General features: G+C 42.0%; 1 protein-coding gene across 31 annotated transcripts in view; it reads right to left on the reverse strand.

Moving 5' to 3' along the window:
* The window catches only part of nfasca (neurofascin homolog (chicken) a), a 114,352-nt gene that overhangs the window by 20,736 nt on the left and 73,510 nt on the right, over nt 1-20,106 (reverse strand). For 12 of the 31 annotated variants that reach the window (XR_004569961.1, XR_004569960.1, XR_004569962.1 and 9 more), the window contains 14 exons: nt 17,671-17,818; nt 16,939-17,063; nt 15,792-15,836; nt 15,136-15,237; nt 14,461-14,658; nt 13,690-13,760; nt 13,170-13,392; nt 12,778-12,893; nt 12,107-12,317; nt 11,783-11,905; nt 10,374-10,547; nt 8,439-8,465; nt 4,438-4,659; nt 3,682-3,804 (listed from right to left, as the gene is read on the reverse strand). Coding sequence is in view for 27 of the 31 variants with exons in the window: in XM_034225787.1 (XP_034081678.1) it covers nt 3,682-3,804; nt 4,438-4,659; nt 8,439-8,465; nt 10,374-10,547; nt 11,783-11,905; nt 12,107-12,317; nt 12,778-12,893; nt 13,170-13,392; nt 13,690-13,760; nt 14,461-14,658; nt 15,136-15,237; nt 15,792-15,836; nt 16,939-17,063; nt 17,671-17,818 (1,908 nt within the window). In the remaining 4 variants the exon portion in view is untranslated. Of the gene's footprint in view, nt 1-3,681; nt 3,805-4,437; nt 4,660-8,438; nt 8,466-10,373; nt 10,548-11,782; nt 11,906-12,106; nt 12,318-12,777; nt 12,894-13,169; nt 13,393-13,689; nt 13,761-14,460; nt 14,659-15,135; nt 15,238-15,791; nt 15,837-16,938; nt 17,064-17,670; nt 17,819-18,908; nt 19,076-20,106 lie in introns of all 31 variants that reach the window. The other 19 variants (XM_034225813.1, XM_034225799.1, XM_034225795.1 and 16 more) reach the window with 8 other exon arrangements.

The following is a 20,106-nucleotide window of genomic DNA, read 5'->3' on the forward strand; positions in this document are numbered from 1 at the left end:
ACTTAATGCCTGATTCCTCTGTATGTCTATCCTACTGTGACTTTTAAATTCCATTTTACAATCCAACATTTTCTTGAATGAATCAGCAAAATGAAAACATTTAGCTTAAGCCAAATCTCAGCAAATATATTGATATAAACTGGGAGGTTACTTATATAACAGACAACCTCCTATCGTTCCAGTACAGTACATTTTTCAAGAATACTTGAAATAAATTGCATTTCTCTAGAGTTAATGTAAGGAGAAAAGGGTACATTCTCAAAGATAAGGACAGAGTCTCTATTAGGGGCAGTTAAAAACAGCGAGAATAATTTATAATTCCGCAGCACTAACTTACACAGTGCACTACTTTATCTTTTAAGAATTAGTACTGTTTACATTAATTAATTAAATCCATTCTTTTGATTGGTGTTAAGCTCCAGTCAGTAAACTCAACACTGTCTACAGATGATGCACACAGGAAGAGGAGGGACCTGAAGGCTTTCCATGTGTAAGGTAAAGTTGCAGCAATTGAGGGGGTATTCATTAATGGTTAGATAAAGACATATGTCAGGTATGATGTGAATGTTGTCCTGTCAATGGATTAGGGTGGTGAAAGGTTCTTTATCCTGAATATATTAAGATCAGAGGTAAACATAGAGGAAGAGTTGAGCTTGTAAACATCAAATTGAAAGAGAAACCTGTCTAGGTCTGTGACATGAAGCCTGTTTCAACAGCGCAGTTGCCTCTGCACCTGAGGTTAATACATGCTACTGATCCTCTTTTGAGCAAACTTGATCTCTTGAAATGCAGATCATGCATCGTGCGCGGACACAAAATAATAAAGGAATGTATACGTGAGGACATTGAAGTGGTCATGCCATTTTTTTAGTTCATGTTGTGTAAAGACAAAGTAGTAAATGATTAAATCAAACAACTTTAGCTTCACCTGGGATTACATTCAAGCAGCTCTCACTTTTACTGCAAAGAGCAAGTTATTCAAATATATCATGGTGGGAATACAAATACGTAGCTGTGTTTACATGAACAAATGACAGCATGAATGTCAGCACACTGAACATTATTTCTCTTTTCCCAAACAACAGCATAATCCTTTTCATCTAATTAATTTTCTGAAACACATACAGAGACTACTGAGGAGTGGTCAGGAGGAGAGGTGGAGAATAAAGGGATGTGAGGGGAGGTGGGGGGGGTCCCTGCCACTCTTCACTTACGGCACTTTTCCACTGCAGGACCTAGTACGGCTTAGCACAGCTTAGTTTGGCCTTAGTAGGCCAGGCTCACTTTAAGCTATGTTTCTACATTGGACTCTGAGGAAAATATTCGTTGTGGCCAAACGGCGGTACTACACTTCCGTATCAGTTGCTGGGCCCGGAAATACTTTTTCCCATTGACTAACATTGGGAAAGAGACGTCTATAAATCGTTGGATACTTTTTTTTTAACTAAATAAACTACCCAATATGAACGCTTGTATAGCCCTTATTAAAAACATTCGGTCCTCAAGTTGTAAAATGTGCTCATAACGTTATTTTCCTCTGTATTATGAACGAGCATCTAACCCACGGGACCGCGCCACCCGGCACGTTCATGTGACGTATTCAGCACTACATGAGTTTTACCTTTACCCATGGATGCACAATAAGAACGGATTATATGATTATATGAATACTTTCGTGACGTTTTGCTCTCTCAAAAGTTGGGCCATTTTGTCTTCATGCGCCAATGAGCAACTCTCATAGGAATGAACGAGGCCCCGCCTCCCACGCTGTATCCAGTTCTTATTATACATCCATGCGTATAGTGCCACCCGAAGTCCCCGGAGTTGGGGACTGGCTTCAGCCTTCCGAGTAAATTGCCAGAAGCGCCGACATCTCCTCATCACTCCACCGCTCCCATGTTTTCTTTTGTGTTGGCATAAGTTAGTCTCTCTCCGTTGGTGCGCTGGGCTAATGCAAATGCTAATAATGCTAATGCGAGCAAATAAAATGGTGGCTTCACTAAAACTTTTCAGAGTTTTACGGGGCGTGGTTTGCAATTCGCCCAGCCAATCAGAAATTGGAACCTTTTTCTCCAGGTTCACAAAAAAAAGTTCTAGTTCCCGATCTTTTTGGTGTGAACGCAAAATCCCAGGAACTATTGGAACTATTCCTGGGAAAAGTACTCCGGTGTGAAAGCGCCTAAAGCTTTCAGATCTTACCTTAGAGAACAGAGTGGGCGGGGGAGAGACCATTAGATCAGTCTCATCACCCCCCTCACCTCCCTTCTTCTCACCCTTTCTCTTTCTGTTCACATACAGACATCATTAAGAATAAAAGCCACTGCCCGAATACATGAAAAATACATCCTTCCTTCTTTCCGTTCATTATCAAAGATCACATTGGAAGCAAAAACAGAGAGCCTATAAGTGCTGGCAAATCCAATCTCAAGCAGCTCTGGTATTTTAGAAAAGGAGGAATGATGTGTTTTATAAAAGCAGACTTCAAGATTTCCAAACACCAAATCCAAAGCAAAAGGAAAGTGATAATGGAAACATGATGGCCGAAAAACAGCATTTCAGACAAAGCAAGCGGAATCCAATAAGAGCCATTCAAAGCCTGGCAGCGTGTTAGTGAGGAAACATTGTGATGGTGCACGGGAAGTCAGTAGTGACAGGATGATGAACATTTTCCAACATTTAAAGAGCAGAGAAAGGTATGAAGAGTTCAAGAGAGAAACACAGACTGAGCTATGAATGTGGTTTATGCAGTAAGACAAGGACACATTTGAGCAAAACCATTGAGCAAGGAATTAAAATAAACTGCTATTCAGGTGTAATTAAAGCCTGATTGACAAAAAGGTATACATTTTTTCCATCATGTTTGCTTTATCATAACAACAATCCTGCTGCTAACCAGATTGAATTTCATTTAGAAAAGAGGGAAAAGGTTTGGCCAGAAGTAAATATTTCCATCTGTTTGTGAACATAATTCATACAGTGCTATTTATAAAAGTGGGCTAGAGTAGATGCTAATGTAGATCAAGGTGTCTTTAAAAAGACAGTACATTCTCTAATCCCCAGCACTGAAAACCATAGCTGAGGTTACTTTAAACATCATTCAATACATCTAGTCTTTGATAAACACAGCTGCCAATTGGGTCATTATACATATCAGCTTTTTTAAATCTGCATGAATGAAATTAGGTTTGTTTGCCACTTAGGGCAGAACTCCACAACAACCAAATTGTGGCTTTCTAAAGATGATTTTAGCTAATGTGTATATTTAGGTAAGTATCCCAAAGCAGCTGAAAGAGGCTAAAAGGCGTCAGAGCTGAAGGACCTGCAGAGTTCGTGATGACTCTCTGTAGGGTCAATACTACAACCAAAACATGACATTAGTCATAATCATTTGACCCATTGTTCAAATGAAAGTCAATGATAGTGAGTATTTAAAATGAGAGCTGGTCAAGTCCTTAATCTTAGAGGTCAAACCGACATGGTAGAGTCTATTATATTCTAATTTGGTGGTCCAATCATTTCATGTCTTTCAAATCTGTTTTGTTAAATCTGTTTAGCCTTATCTTTGAAATATTGCACTGCTTCTGCTCTTCTTACTTTGTGACATCTCACTACTCTGTTTGTCTTTGATAATCAGACAGCTATTGGTTTTGATATCTCAGGTGGCTTGGACTGGTTTCTTACTGTCCAGTGTGAACTCTAGCACAAACTCGCTGCTGCCGGCCGGGAAGTTGTGTCTCCAGCTGACGTTAGCGTAGTTACTGTTAGGCTCCACCGTCAGATTCCAGATCTCCAGCCCAGGGGCCACTACACAGGGGGGGTCAGGGGTAGAGGGTTAAGGGTCAGGGGCAAGTGGCAGAGATTGCACAGTTACAACAACCACACACGCATCTCAATGAAGAGCTATGCATGGTGCGAGCACGGAGGGACTCTAGCTACGAGAGCGATCGTTTTAATGGGTTCCGAAGTAGATCATGATCTGTCTGAAGCCAGAAGTACATTTGTTTTCATGGACAGGAAACTCACCCATAAGAAAATAACAGAGGATTTGTTAACACTTAGCTAGGATGCTTAATTATGGTTTAGAGTGGACTCATTTGACCTTAACAACCAAAAGAAGAGGCGAGCTCTGCCAATATCACAACCTTTATCACTCACGAGATGAAGGCTACTTTCTCTTATCATTTCATTTAAAAAAGGTTTGTATTCTCACTGCCTGACCAGGAGGTTAGTTGCTGGCTGCATCCCAATATTCTGAAGTAATTCCCCACTTTTTGTACAGTAGGTACAGCACAGATTATTGGAATGCAGCTCTGATGTGGTTTCCTGTTTCGTCAGGTGGGAGAAGGCAATCGTCTTTTGTTAACCATGAAGTGCCGTTCATTGTACACTAAAACAATAGAAAGACAGGCAAATCCAAAATGGGACAACAGCATGTACCCAACACATTCTGATCATTGCGCCTGGTGGGGACCAGCTCAGGACGTGCAGTGGTAGTGGTCGCCTCAGTCGTAGTGGTAGTAGCAGCAGTAGTAGTAGAAGTAGTGGTAGTAGTAGTTGAGGTACTAATGGTTGTAGGAGCGATGGTAGTTGGAGGAAGAGGAGCGAGAGGAGGAGGAGTAGGAGAGAAAGCTGAATCTACGGAGGCCTCTGTAAGCTCGACTACAAGGGAGGAGGGGCGAGAGAGCAAAGGGTTAAACACAAGGCAGCAGGAGAACATCTAACAGGTACACACACACACACACACACGCACACACACACACACATACACACGCACACACACGCACACGCACATACACACGCACACACACGCACACGCACACACACACGCACATACACACGCACACACACGCACACGCACACACACACACGCACGCAGACACACACACACGCACACACACACACACACACGCACACACACACACACATACACACGCACACACACGCACACGCACACACACACGCACGCAGACACACACACACGCACACACACACACACACACGCACACACACACACACACACACACACACACAGGACAAGGAATTCCTCTCAAGCAGCACACATCACTGCGCACATCAAACGTCAGACTAAGTCATCATGGGTGAATAAACCATCGCAGCCTTCATTTGAGTGTTTCCTCTTCATCTCTGATGAGATGCATTCACACCTCTTCATCGTCCTGCATGGACAGAGGTTGCACTGCCACCAAGAGGACACCTGCTGATATTACAACATGCCTGTCATTGTGTTTCTTTAAAAGAAGGAACATTTCTGTGTAGGGTCTTGGTTTAGAAAACCCCAACTGGTAACCTTATTTTGATTACATATTTGTGTTGCATTTAAAGGGCAACACATTTTTTAAATCCACAAAGGTCAGTTGAATCATTATGGGAAGTATTACTTATCTTGTGCCAGTGAGAAAGAGATTGAGTTAGAGCTTTAGAGGAGCCATAGAGGAAACTGACATGAACTGACTGGACTGGAGATCAGACAATAATAACATCTGAGAGAATAACCCGTGATGATTCACCTCGGCTTAGATTCACGGACTAACCATTTATAACAAAAGCCTGTGTTACAGACTAGGGCTGTGGACCGGAAATACAGGGGTCAAAGAAAGAATAGGCTATTGGTTGCATTATGGGAAATAATGTGGGATCTAGCTGGGGATGCACCAAAAGCGATACCAGCAAATATTTTAGGATAAGCGACGATGACAAAATGCAAACTATGCTCTGCTAAATTGTCAAGCGGAGGGGCGAAAAGTCAAACTGTAATGGTATTATTAAGTACTCACATCAGTACTCGGTATCGGCAAGTACTCACATGTAAGGACTTGTACTTGTTGTTGGTCTAAAACATAGTGGTATTGCTGTATCCCTAGATCAAGCATAGCTTACTGTTAACCCTTGTGTGGTGTTCCTATTTCTGTTACTCAGCCAGTGTTCGTGGGTCTGGTGGACCCGCTGCCTTTATGGGCTTCAATTCAACACAATCAAACTATTTCATTTTAAAATACTCAACAGATGTTTGCTTCATCTCAATTACAAGCAATATAAACAGCATATGGTGAATATTTGCCTTGTTACATTTGTTCGATCACATTAATGAATTAAAGTGCTACTTGTTGTTTTGCCCGCTGACCGGCTGGTCCTGTGGCTCGTCTTCTTTTTGCACCTAGCTGATGCTCAATCTCATCCTCTTCTTCAAAGTCACTGTCAGACTCAGAATTCTCAGAAGATCCTCACATTCTGAAACCTCTTCCTCATCATCAAATGGTTGAGCAGAGAATCCTGACCACCCTGTATGTCATGTAAATGTGTAGGGGGGGTGTACAGTGGGTGGTCATTGGTGTTCTGATATATGTTCTTCACAGAAAATGAGCCAAGGCCATTGAGTGTGAGTTTGACAAAATAATTTGTCATATCATTTTTCTTTAACTAAATAATGGAAACGGGTCCCACAGACCTGAACACCATAGAAGGGTTAAGTAGGAGCAAGATATCTTCCATTTTGAGCCCTCTTCTTTTAAATCTGTCTCTCACAGTTCCCTACAGTTTGAAGCAATTGAAGTACCTCTTTTAGTATTGCTCCTCTAAAGTACTTACCAGATGGACCTCATGTTTCAAGTTACAGATCGCCATCAACCCTTTACAGGCACCTCATTTACGCACATAGCTGATGGGAAAATACAACGCACTGAACGTGTTGTAATGTCACATTTCACTCAGTCTGTGAAAAACATACACCACACTGGGTCCAGCACATCCTAGTCCACTAATGGTTGTTCACTCCTAAAGTACCTTAATGTTTAGGCCTTCTCCAGTCAGTAAAGGGTCCTGATACTTATGCCCCCCTGCCAAACATTTCCATCACACCACAACCCCCAACCCCAGCCAGCATGCTCGTATCCCCAGACTGGAGACCAATCATATCATCAAACCACCGTGCAGGGGAGGGAAAGTGAGACGTGATGATGGAAACATCTGAAACCGTTCCAGCCCAGTGAGGGGGGGGGGCGGGTCAGAGCAGAGCTTCAGGACAGCTTACCTGTGATCCTCAGTACTGTTTGTACTACTGACCAGGTGAGTGCAAGCAATGGATAAAGATGGCAGAGTGAGATGACTTTTGGAAAAGCTCAGAAGCAAGATGAGAAGCCAGTGAGTGAGGGAGGCCAACAGCTGATGGAGTTTCTTTGTAACCCCCAGCACACTCATCAATTCACATCAAAATGTTTTCCCCATCCTGACAAATCGACGCAAGGACATGCATCTCCTCCCATCACTCACACACACACACACACACACTCTTGAAACAGCGGTGTCATCATCATGTTGACTGAAAAACGGATCAGAACACATGAGTTGCTACACAAGGCTAACTTGTGTCCCATGGAAGGAGGAGGCAGTGATGCTGTGAGATCGCATTAAGGTGTGCTATCAGGGATTGGTGGAGAAATCTAAGTTTAAATGTCAACATAACATACAAATAGTTAAAGGAGGGTTCTTCAGAAGCTTTCAGGGTGATTGACCTGATAGTAAGGTCTATCTAGCAGCTGCTACAAAAATATCTTCAGCTTGATTCAGATCTCTTTTCAGGCATTTCACAAAAACACGTTTAAAAGAAAAGGTAGATTTTGAGACAGAGTTGCCAGAATTGGGAGAGTGCTGACTCATTCCAGTACCACAATATATACCTAAGAATTAGAATGTGTAAAATATGTGGTGTTACATTTTCACATACCTTCACATAATAAATATTTCACTCACTTAACCTGTGTTCAAGCTGACCTTAAACATTGAGCTTGGATCCCTGACAGCACACAGCAGCAGGTGGAGAGATGAGAGAAGGAGACAGCAGGACAGTCCACTAGCTAAATGACTATACCATATACCTATATTGCATATTGTATAACTGCATGTATAACTACTGAGCTTGCATGTCTACAGATTTGACAGTTTTACAGTTCAGAAATGATGAATGACAAACTGTAATTTTGACCTGATGGTGGATGTGGTGTTAACATTTGTTTTTGAAGATCTGTCACTCAATGTAGAGACAGCAGGACTTGGGTCATTGAGCGTGCCTTCAAGCTGGTTATCTTGAGTCTGATCAAAGTAATCATTGAAAAAGGTTAGGCTCTGATTGAATATGTTGAATATGCAGTCACAGAACAGCTTCCTGTTGGGTACCACACAAAGGGCTTGTCATGATACTTGACTGACTGTCAAATTAAAGGCAAATGTGAGTTTCCCTGATGGGGTTCAAACTAGTGCAGCTGCTCCCTCTGCTGCCTGCAGGGTGAGCAGCACTCTGATGGACTATACAATGATATAGTGGACTGCTCTGCTGTCTAGTGGGAAGATGAGCAGTGGAGAGATATGGAGGAGGGGGGGTAAGGAAAGGCAACAGGCACACTGTGCTTCTCATTCCCCATTACCTAGGCCTGTAGAGTCAGTACCGTTGTCTGCCAACAGAAGAGGAGAGGAGACAGGAGAGAGAGGGGGGGTGTGAGAGGACCGAGATGGGCAACATCTTCTCGGGTTTGGAGGAAGACGTTTGAAATGCCACAACACTTTCTCCTGAAGAAAAGTTGTGATGAAAGTTGCTCTGTGTGGAAAGTGAGTAGGAAAAGATTGTGTGCATGTGTGTGTGTTTGTGTTTCTGCGTGTGTGTGTGTGTGTGTTTCTTTGTGTTTCTGCATGTGTGTGTGTGTGTGTGTGTTTGTGTTTCTGCGTGTGTGTGTGTGTGTGTTTGTGTTTCTGCGTGTGTGTGTGTGTTTGTGTTTCTGCGTGTGTGTGTGTGCGTGTGTGTGTGTTTCTTTGTGTTTCTGCATGTGTGTGTGTGTGTGTGTGTGTTTGTGTTTCTGCGTGTGTGTGTGTGTTTGTGTTTCTGCATGTGTGTGTGTGTTTGTGTGTGTGTGTTTCTTTGTGTTTCTGCATGTGTGTGTGTGTGTGTGTGTGTGTTTGTGTTTCTGCATGTGTGTGTGTGTTTGTGTTTCTGCATGTGTGTGTGTGTTTGTGTGTGTGTGTGTGTTTCTGCGTGTGTGTGTGTTTGTTTGTGTTTCTGCGTGTGTGTGTGTGTGTGTTTGTGTTTCTGCGCGTGTGTGTGTGTGTGTGTTTCTTTGTGTTTCTGCATGTGTGTGTGTGTTTGTGTTTCTGCGTGTGTGTGTTTGTGTTTCTGCGTGTGTGTGTGTGCGTGTGTGTGTGTTTCTGCGTGTGTGTGTGTGTGTTTATGCGTGTGTGTGTGTGTGTGTTTGTGTTTATGCGTGTGTGTGTCGGTTTCTGTGTGTGTGTGTGTGTGTGTGTGTGTTTGTGTTTCTGCGTGTGTGTGTGGGTTTCTGCATGTGTGTGTGTGTGTGTTTGTGTTTCTGCGTGTGTGTGTGTGTGTGCGTGTTTGTGTGTTTGTGTTTCTGCGTGTGTGTGTGTGTGCGTTTGTACGTGTGTGTGTTTGTGTTTCTGCGTGTGTGTGTGTGTGTGTGTGTGTGTGTGTGTGTGTGTGTGTGTGTGTGTGTGTGTGTGTGTGTGAATTTGTTCATCCATCAGTGACAGACCCATTCTTTCTCCATCTGATACAAACAAAGAGGCCAGTGTTTACTAAAGGGCCTCACTCACTTTCTATTTGTTTGTCTGTCACACACACACACACACACACACACACACACACACACACACACACACACACACACACACACACACACACACATGTTCCAGTGATGCACACAGCCAGACTCTCACGAGGTAGACACCCTATCTGTCATGCCGTAGTAAAACCAGACACAATGCAGCAGAGAGAAGCTGCAGTGTCAGGTGATGCCAAATCCCATTCAAAACGTTCAGAAATGATCCTATTCAAGTTTTTAAAACTAAATTATTGTAAGATAATTTATTAAAGAATAATCATTTACTGTATTATTTTTGCTTCCCTACCAATGACTCTATTTTCATTTTGAGTCATTTTCTAACAGCTGGTTGCTATAGGTTAAAGGAAACATTAAAGGAAGAAAATGTTATGTGGTTAAAGAGTTTTTAAAACAATTAGGCTACAAGACAAAGACAGATAAGATACATCAGGCTTTGCATCCTAAAAGAACTTTAAACGAACAATTCATTATTGGCAATATTGTCTCATCCTTATATCATTTAAAAATCAATGGCTCAAAGTGGTTGGCACTATCGTATCGAGTCAGCTTAGAACTGTGACTTTTTTAACCTTCTTTAAACCAATAACATAAACTATTAAACGTACAAAAACAATGAACTTGCTGTTTTTTTCCCCTCCTGTGAATTGGCTGCGTGTACAGTGAGTTTTAGTGTCTCACCACATCTTTATGGAAGCACTGACTGTTGTTTTTTGTGTTGGTATAAATAATCACCTTCATTGGTGAAGTGTGGGGACTCCTCAGCGAACACTTCCCCCGACCCCACCTGTGTGAGCGCTGACAGGAAGAACTTGTAGCGGGTGGAGCGGTCCGGCAGGCGGAGGCTGAACTCTGTCACATTGGGAAGGAAGGTCTCCAGCTGGTGGCGGCCCATCCTGGAGGCGTTGACTACACACACAATCACAGAGAACGACAGAGGGTCAGTTTGCTGTCAGAATTTGCCACACATGATCAGATTTACTCAAGTATTGTGCTTAAGTAACATTTGGTTGAACTTGAGTACTTCCATGTTATGCTACTTTGACTCCACTACATGTATTTAATACCTTTAGTTACTTCACAGATGTGGATGAATGGTGTGAAATATAATCAAGTGTTGAATCAGACTTTAGTTCCACCTGGAGTAAATCCACAAGCTACTCTGCAGTATACAAAGTCATTCAAACTAGCTGCACCTTTACCAGCTTTGAGAACACTTTCATGATCAATCATTATAAAACATATCATATATATTATTCTGAAATGGACCAATCTGCACAACGACTACTTTCACTGTCGCTACTTTCACTATATTTTGATGAGAATACTTTTCTACTTTCACTTGAGGAACATTTTGAATGCAGGACTTTGACTGTAACAGAGTATTCCTACACTCTGGTACTTTTTCTGAAGTACAAGATGTGAGTAATACTGCCACCTCTGTAAATGATCAAACGGTGAGTCTGGTACTACTGTAGCTGTCACCTCTGTGCTTCCTCCTTGCAGTTCATCTTTTGAATGGCCACCTTTACTGTTACTTAGGTGTGTAGAAGTGTTTCCATTCATTCTGCTGCCCTGCTGTGTCTCACATTGGAAACTAGTGTGGTCAAAATGCAATTTACTTAACATTCCTGTTCCAAACATTCCAACAAAAATGATGTCAGGATGTTAGTGCCAGAAAAATAACATGTGTGCTTGTATAGCACTTTTTTAGAAAATAATTATGATCACTTTCATAACAGTTTGGGTTCTATTCATATGTATAGCATCTGCAGTCTTCTGGGTCCATTTTCTAAATCTTTCAACATGTTTGCATTTTTTAACTCACAAATGAGTTTTCATTGTGTGTAAATGAGGTCTATTGACCATACGTTTCTGAAAAGAAGAGTCAAACTTGTGTTAATAAGTATGAATAAAGTTGGCTTATAAGGTGTAACACAGATTCTGGTGAATATGTATAGTTTATACTATGTACTGTAGGACAGAAGTTGCACAGTGGAAACGAAGACAGCACAAGGGTTGAATAAAAACTATAAACCAAAAAAAAGAGTAAACCCAGTAATAAAATGCTTTCTGTCTGAAGGCTGGAGGTCTGTATTTGTCTGAGTTGAGTTTAGTCGTTTTGATCAATGTGAGCAGCTCACCTGTCTGGTACTTGAGCTGGTAACCAATCAGGAGGCCGTTGGGCTCTAGAGGCTTGTCCCATTGAAGGTGGATGGTGTCAAAACCTCTCCTGTTTATCCTGAAAAACTTGGGAGCATCCGGCACTAAAAATACACACACACACAACACAAGAAAGGGCTCAGGATTTACAGACAGATGAGTTAAAAGCTACTTCCATAGTCAATCTGAATTCAGGCAGTAGGGTTGAGGTCTGGTTCTGCATATTAAAAAGTCTGAACACTTTAGTGAAATGAGATGTGGTTTCTCTTGTAGGATATATTTCAGTAGTGCGGCAGCGTCCTCACCCCCCTCCTTGGTGGTGATCTCCACCGTGTTGCTGGGCGGACCCTCTAAGCCGCTGTTGGCCACCACCATGAACATCTTGTATTTAGAGAATGGCACCAGGTCGCTGAGGACTCCCGATGGCTCTGCAACTACGCTGTAGAACCCTTTGGTCTTCTTCTCTTTACTGACCAGCAGACCTGGAACCAGACTGGACTCACGCCAGTAGTACAACTGGGGAGGAGCAGGAGAAGGAAGTGGTTATTATGTGAAAGACCGGCGGAGGAGATGAAACCAGAGAAACTGAGATTTAGAGTGTGTGTAGCAGGCACAGAATCAAAGTCACACAGGCTCACTCTGAAAGTAACATTCAGGTCCACATTCAAATTCCGGGAGGAATTTCTGGTTAATAATTTGATCAGGTATAGAAAACACTTCACACATAAATGCAAATATCTAAAGGTTAAGCCCCGCTTCACTGGACAGAAGAACTAACAAAACATTTTTTTAAAGTTTTAAACTGTTTATCTTAAAATGCAGAATTGTTCCCTTGAATACAAAGAAAATGTAACAAAAGCCTATTATTTCTCACTATTAAATGATGAATAGTAAATAGTCCTGCATTACAGTTTATGCCACATCTGTTCTACCCAAACCCTGCAGTGGTTCCTGACATCAGAGAGAGAGGACCCACCCTGTACTCCTTGAACTCCCCCTGCACAGAGCTCAGGTTCACGGGCCTCCAGTGAAGGTTCACCTTGGTGCTGTCGGCCTTCGACACCCGCAAGTCAGTGGGAGCGTCGCTGGGATCTGAACGCACGGAGAAATGGGCATGTTGTGTTTTATTTATGGAAAGGTGCAGTTCTGTTCATAAAGAAATAAACAAGTTCTGTCAGTGGGGCTCTTGTTGCTTCGCAGACAACAGCACTAATGGATAAAAAGCTATTTTAGGAGCAAGATTTAACAATGATATTGTAAGAGGCTGACTTTTTGTCATCCTGAAAAGCTTCAACACGAAATATCTACCAGCTTTATTCAAAGAATCAACTTCCTATTGGCTTTCACCAACGGCTCTGCAGTACTCACTGTCCTCCCCAGAGTACCCAGTGACCACATTGGACTCGGGCCCCTGCCCAAACTCGTTCCTGGCCTGGATTTTGATCTCGTAAGGCACGTAGGTTTCTGTGATGTGGACAACATGTTTGGGCCCCGCTGTGGTCACATTCCTCCACTCCTCCCCTGCATCCTTCCTCCTCCACCACACACTGTAGTGCATGTTGGGGCCATTTCTCTCCAGGTCCAGCAGAGGCTGGAGAAAACAGAAAGTTGGCTGTTAACGAATGTTTTCTGAATACAGTGTTTTGCTTTTTTCAAATTAGTAAGAGATGAAAACACTTAAGATGAAGTCAGCCATTAGCCAACGTTTTCATGGAAGTTAAAACAGTTTCAAATATTATTTTCAGTCAAATAAATACCATTAAAACAACTAATACTTCGATATACCACTTGATTTTACCGTCCCAATTCCATCCATGATCATTTCTTAGAATAATGCATTAGTTGCCATTACTAACAATAGCAATGTCCTGCCCTCAACATGTCCTACCTCCCAGGTGATCTCCATATTGTCCTTCTTGGATCCCCATCCTCGTAGTCCTCTGGGAATAGCATCTGGAGCTGTTGTTAACAGAACAACAAGTCGACAGTATCACAATTACATGAAAGAATGTACCCTAACCAGAGTTTTGAACTCTTTCATGTATAGAGCAACTTTGTCTCAAGCTAGTTGACTTGGTATTGTGTAGCAGTCAGTAAATATAGTACAGTATAATACTATACTTATATACAAATACAACAGCATACACCAGGATGGTATATGATATGATTAAGTATTTGTTTTGTTTTTTATACACAGTATGACATATTATTTATATATATTATTAGAATAACATAATCAAGTGTATTATAGTACACTATAATATAATATGAGATATTAAGCATAACAGAGTATATCATTGCATATTATAATATACAATATACATATTTAGGAGAAATCATTCCTATTCAAGCAAGACTGCAAAATATGCAGTCTTTATTTTTCTTTACATTTATTGTGAAGAATGTTTTTTTCTGCTTCCATATTTAAAGCAGCTAGAAGGAAACATCCTGGCTTCAGGTTATTTCAGTTTGAGGATATTATCTTACAGGCTGGACATTCTTTATTTAAGAGGACACTTCCACTACTTCAAATCAAAGGTCACAGTTTGCTTTGTGTGAAGAACATGAAGTTATTATCTGATGTGAAGACATGTAACCTCAGAGACTTTTAACAGCCAGAAGCAGATGATGTCAGATGGGTGCGTGTGGTGCTGCTCACCCGCTCCGCTGGTCTTGTATCGGGGGGAGGGCCGGCTGGGGGTGCTCTGGCCCACGGAGTTGATGGCGATGACTCTGAACTGGTAGTTGACGAAGGGGTTGAGCTGCAGGATGACAGAGTTCAGGTCTCCAGGGTACGAGGATAGGTCCTGCCACCTGCCGGACTCCCATCGGTCCTCCTCAAACTGGACCAGGAACTCTGCAGAGACACAGAGCCGAGTGAGGAGAGGGAGACCAGAGGGGGGGGTGTTAATATAGCCTTCTCTTCAGTAACGAGCTACACTCTGTCAGGAAACTGACATAGCTTGTGTGGGGCTGGGCTTTATATCGATTAGTATCAATGTGTGATATGAGAATGGATACGGTCTCAGATGTGGGGTATTGTAATTGATGTCTGATAATGGTTTGAGAGCAGTAACACTGAAATCATGTCAGTTTTCTGAATTCACATGAAATCACTGTTTAATTCTTCTCCTTTACCCACCTAGTCACTTCATCTTCATTAATGATGATTATTTATCAAAACTCTGACTGCTTAGTTATTTGTCAAAGCGTCAATAGTCAACCCTAAAATATCGTTATAATATCAATACTGAGATGTTGGGTCAAAATATCGTGATAGGATTTTCTTCATAAAGACTAGCCCTATGCTTGTGACACCTGTCAAGGTTCTGACCTGTGATCGGTCTCCTGTGGTCGTTCCCGGGGATCCAAGTGAGGCGAACGCTGCGGGCCGCGGGGTCCGACAGGTCCAGATCCATGGGAGGGTCCGGACGGTCTGCAGAGAAACTGAGCTTAGACAAGGGAACACACTCCAACACACACATGCAGGCAACTACAGGCATGCTGCAGTACACGTGTCACTCATACTGTACAAAATCATTTTAGCTCCTAATCTGTCAATCAATCTTAAATCAAGACACACCATTAGATTTTCTTATCACCCAATAACACCTCCAAATCTCCTCCCAACACAACCATTTGTTCTTTTTAGGAAATTGTTAATATATAACCTTGTGAAATTAGTAAAATATAAAAACAACTCTACTAGTCAAATCCACAAACTCAGAATGAGTGGAATATGGCTCTAAATGGGACATCATGAGAAGTCTGGACAAACATTTTCAGACTTACTATGAGAGTAAATGACTGGACAGGATGGATTGTGATGCAAGTCATGTACAAATCCCTTATAATACATGTTATAATTACAGCAGAGGCACAATTACAAAAAGACGGCGAGGACACAAAGTAAAACAAAAGACGACAAACAGAAAAACCATCAGGACAGAAAAGAAAAGACAAAGAGTTTTCCACCGAGCCGTGTGTTACCTGGAGGCAAGGCACTAGAGACTGAGGGGTGGAGGGAGGCTTCCTCTGTGGGGGGGGGTCAGGGACCAGGAAGTGGGGGTAAAGGTTAGAGTTTGACGGTTAGTCTACAAGCCAGTCATCAGCTAAGGAGCACAATAGTCAACATGTCATTTAGTATTGTATTAATCCAGGTCAGACCACTAACGTTTGATCATATAATCATCATAGATACATGTGAGACTTTGTAATGATCACACTGACAAAAACGAAGTAAATGTATTATGTAGACAGATTTCACACAACTGTATTACGTTGAAAGCAATAATATTAAGTTTAAATACAAAAAATGTAGGTTCAACTTTAATATTATTGCTTTCAGCTAACCTGATACAGTTATGTGAAATCTGTTGACATCATACATTTACTAAAGTCAACATTTCAGTGTTTTCAGTGCATCAGATTTGAGACACAGATGTCACGCAGGTTTGAGTCTTTAAGGATAACAAACCTCTTTGAATGCTGGCCATGTTTACTGTTAACAAATAACAGTGTCCTGTTCCTGTGAGCCAGCGTTATTAATGATAAGTCTCATATGTACAAACAATGTTCACACAGCATGTTCAAACTGAGCAGGCAAAGCAGCTCCTCTGCAGCACGATAACACAGAACGACAGTATCTCAGGGCGCTGCATGCAAACGGCTACATCAGTGACAGTAAGTAGTGTTAAGGCTAAGCTAGGTAAGTATTTTAGTATTTAGTACACATATGCACGATTTCCACTTGAAGACATAGAGCTGAAAAATAGTAAAGTGTCAGGAAGAACTGAGGACATTGACAGTAAATGTTTAAAGATAATCGTTATAAGAAATAAGACAACAAAAACGTTATAGTGTGTATTTATGTGTATGTGTGCTGGAGAGGGCAAGAGAGGACATCACTTGAACATTTCAATGTTGACAAACTGCCTACTTCTACTTTACTATAAACTTAACACTATATCTAAATGTGAGTTAAAGCAATTATACTTTAAGATATTCAACTGGCACCCATAGTTAGATCTTTACACAACATTATTTTACACTTTAGAGTTTTTTTGATATGACATAAAACTCATTTAGTATATTGAATGTGAATTAGTGATTGTCTCCAGCTACTCAGATTGTGTACCTAACACAGTGAGGCGGGCTGAGGCTGAGTCCTCGTCTATCTCAGATCTCACAGAGCAGCTGTATGTGCCCTCATCGCCTTCGTTCACATTAGGGATGCTCAGGGACTGCTCGTTTTTCTTCAGCCTGGGGGGGGCAGACAGAGAAGGATTGCTTGTTAAACATCAATAATTCAAGTTCATCTCTCTGTGTGAAATGGATCAGGCATGCAATGCTAACATCAGATAACTGTCCAGTGTTTGAAGACACAAAGTGGGTTTCTATGCTCATGCTGTGATTACACTTTTATTTTACAGTCAGTCACTTCTCTGCAAATATTGTGTTATTTTTTTTTGGCAACATTGTCCCACATGTACCCTGCCTTATATGTAAACGACACCATGTACAGACCAAGAAGAATGTTTTGCAATGAAAGCATCTTTATTTAAGTTGACTAAGAATATACTAATGTTTCAAAATGAATGTGCTTATCTGCCAAATATTAGACTTACAGTATATAACCCACATTACCTTAACATTTTAATTCATCACAAACAAACTAAGGTCCGATGGTACACCATATTCATCTTATTAAATTCCTTTGAGGTGCGTAGAGTAAAGGGATTTCTTTGTGGAAAAATGACCACTTTGCATAAAATGTCTTTTTTATCTGTTAAAACACTGACAGGAGGACAGCTGGTGGCTGACTCTACAGGCGCAGCATCAGAGGTAATGTAGGTGTAGGTGCTGGTACCTCCATCCCAGGTGGAGGGGCTTGTCGTCCTTGGTCCAGCTCACAGTGACGGGCAGGCTGGGGTCAGAGGTCACCTTACAGTCCAGGTGGACCGTGGAGCCCCGGATGGCGGACTGGTGCTCCGGGGCTCTGATTATACGTGTGGGCTCTGAGGTGGAGGGAGGTGAAGGGGAACACACACACACACACAGTCACACACACATACTACATGAACTCACTCATTTAGAGGCATCCAGGAGAATGAGTGACAGGTGACATCAGGACAGCAGAAAGCTTACACACCTTCCGCCGCAGACTGAAAACTCATCTCTTTCGACTCCACTTCGAGCGATACAATTACTAACAAAGCACTTATATACTAATAAAGGACTGGCTTATCTAAAGCCAGTTGAGTAGCACTTGAAATGTTTGGCTCTATGAAACCTGATGTACTTTATATGATTCTGTTTTCTTCAAGTTTGTATTTTGTTGGTCGAACGCACTTATTGTAAGTCGCTTTGGATAAAAGCGTCAGCTAAATGCAATGTAATGTAATGTGTGTCTGATGGCTGACAGGGAGCAGGTGGATGGAACACACTCTTTTCTAAAAGGCTCACACACACAATATCACTTCACTGTTATAGCAGCACAGCTCCCAACATCTTTCTGTTGAAGCAGGTGAACTAAATCTGCACCAGGACACATAACATTACTTTCAGCACAATCTGCTGTTAATAACACAAACATATACAATTCTCTTTTCCTTTGAGAAGCTATTTTGTAGGAAATGCACGGCATCATTGTAAAGTGCTGTGCTTTGATGTCCCACCCTCCACCCTTCACCCTCCACCCTCCACCGCCTCCTCCTGCAGCTCCTTTGCAGAATAAGAACCTCCCACTTCCTGGACTGGCAGATTCTTCTTAAAGATATGTATCTATTTGTAACTGATTGTTGTGCTTTTTAAATATGGGGTTCCTACTTTCCATTTGACCTGACAAATTGTAACGAAAACAAAAATGGTACCTGTTGGTAAAGAGAAGTTAAGGCAGTTTCATTAAAGGCACGAGAGATTTGAAAAATGTCCAGCGGTGCGGGCTGTTTGGCAAAAGGGAAAGAAGTCATTTCATGCAACACAAATGTCCTCTTTTACCAAACCAGGTCATGGGATTCCATGAAGAAGTCATAACTGGACATGAGTTCTTGCATGGTTACAGGATTTAATATCAGCATCAGTCTGAGGGCAGCAGTGGTGACTGACCTTTGACCTCCAGGCGGACCTGGTTCTCGGCCTTTCCCAGCATGCTGCTGGCCACACAGGTGTAGGTCCCCTCGTCCTCCATTCTGGCCCGTATGATCTCCAGTGTGCCGTTGACATAAACACGGTACTGCCCGCCATCCAGCCCACTGCCCTGTCCGTTCTTAAACCTACACACATCAAAAACACAGAGTATGAACAAGTACATTCCATAATATAGTAGCACTTGCTCAAATACACATGGTCCTCTAGCGCAGTGTTTTTTGAGCCCCGGTAAATGTTTTAACATTAAAGAAATCCCACGGTTCACCAACAAGGAACAAAATGACACGCTGTAGCTTAAAACAGCGTATATAAAATGACGATATAATGAAGATTTAATGACAAGGCTTTCAATTTGGCCACAAGTTCAGCTGCTAATAGCTAGCTTAGAGCTCTCTCAGGCACCTTTGTGGTGTTTCTCAGAAATGTTACCTATTTCTCAGTTTGTTTACGAAGGCTAACAAAATAGTCTGTGTTCCAAATCCAAACGAAAGATAACTTTTGCTGTATTGCCTCCAGCTCACCGTTGTTTCTTTATTTTACCACCACTCATACTAGGATCTTCCTCTGGGTTGGATGTTGTCCAGGATCCGGTTCAGTTTTTCCAAATATTCATCCAGCGTGTTCGTCTTCTCAACGCAACCTCTCCCGCACATCACTCAATGCTACTGTTTTAACGGGCTAGCTACTGCCACAGAAGAGTATTTAAGTACTTAGCTAGCTGCTACATTGCAGGCACAGACGCACAACGATGGCAAGTTATTTGCATTTTTGGACCAATTTAGTGAATAGCACAACTTCGGCACACCTGACCATCTCTCACGGCACATCGGTTGGAAATCACTGCTCCAGAGGATGATGACTACACAAATATTTCTGCATCTGAGAAACCAACATGTGGTGAGAGGCTCACCAGCGCAGGTCCGGCAGAGGGGAGCCGAAGAAGGGACAGTCCAGGAAGGTGCGGTTGTTCTGGATGACTTTGATCAGCTGGTTCTTAGGAGCCATCATCCTCGGAGGCATGTCTGCAGAGAGCACAGCGGATCACACATTTACCCATTCAATTCTTACAATGTCAATGGTTTCGATGCTTTAGCAACATTTTATGTTTCATACAAACTCAATCCCAATAGGCTCTTATCCAGCCAAACACTTTGTA

The sequence above is a fragment of the Gymnodraco acuticeps genome, unplaced genomic scaffold (genome assembly GCF_902827175.1).
Source record: "Gymnodraco acuticeps unplaced genomic scaffold, fGymAcu1.1, whole genome shotgun sequence".
Classification (NCBI taxonomy): Eukaryota; Metazoa; Chordata; class Actinopteri; order Perciformes; family Bathydraconidae; genus Gymnodraco; species Gymnodraco acuticeps.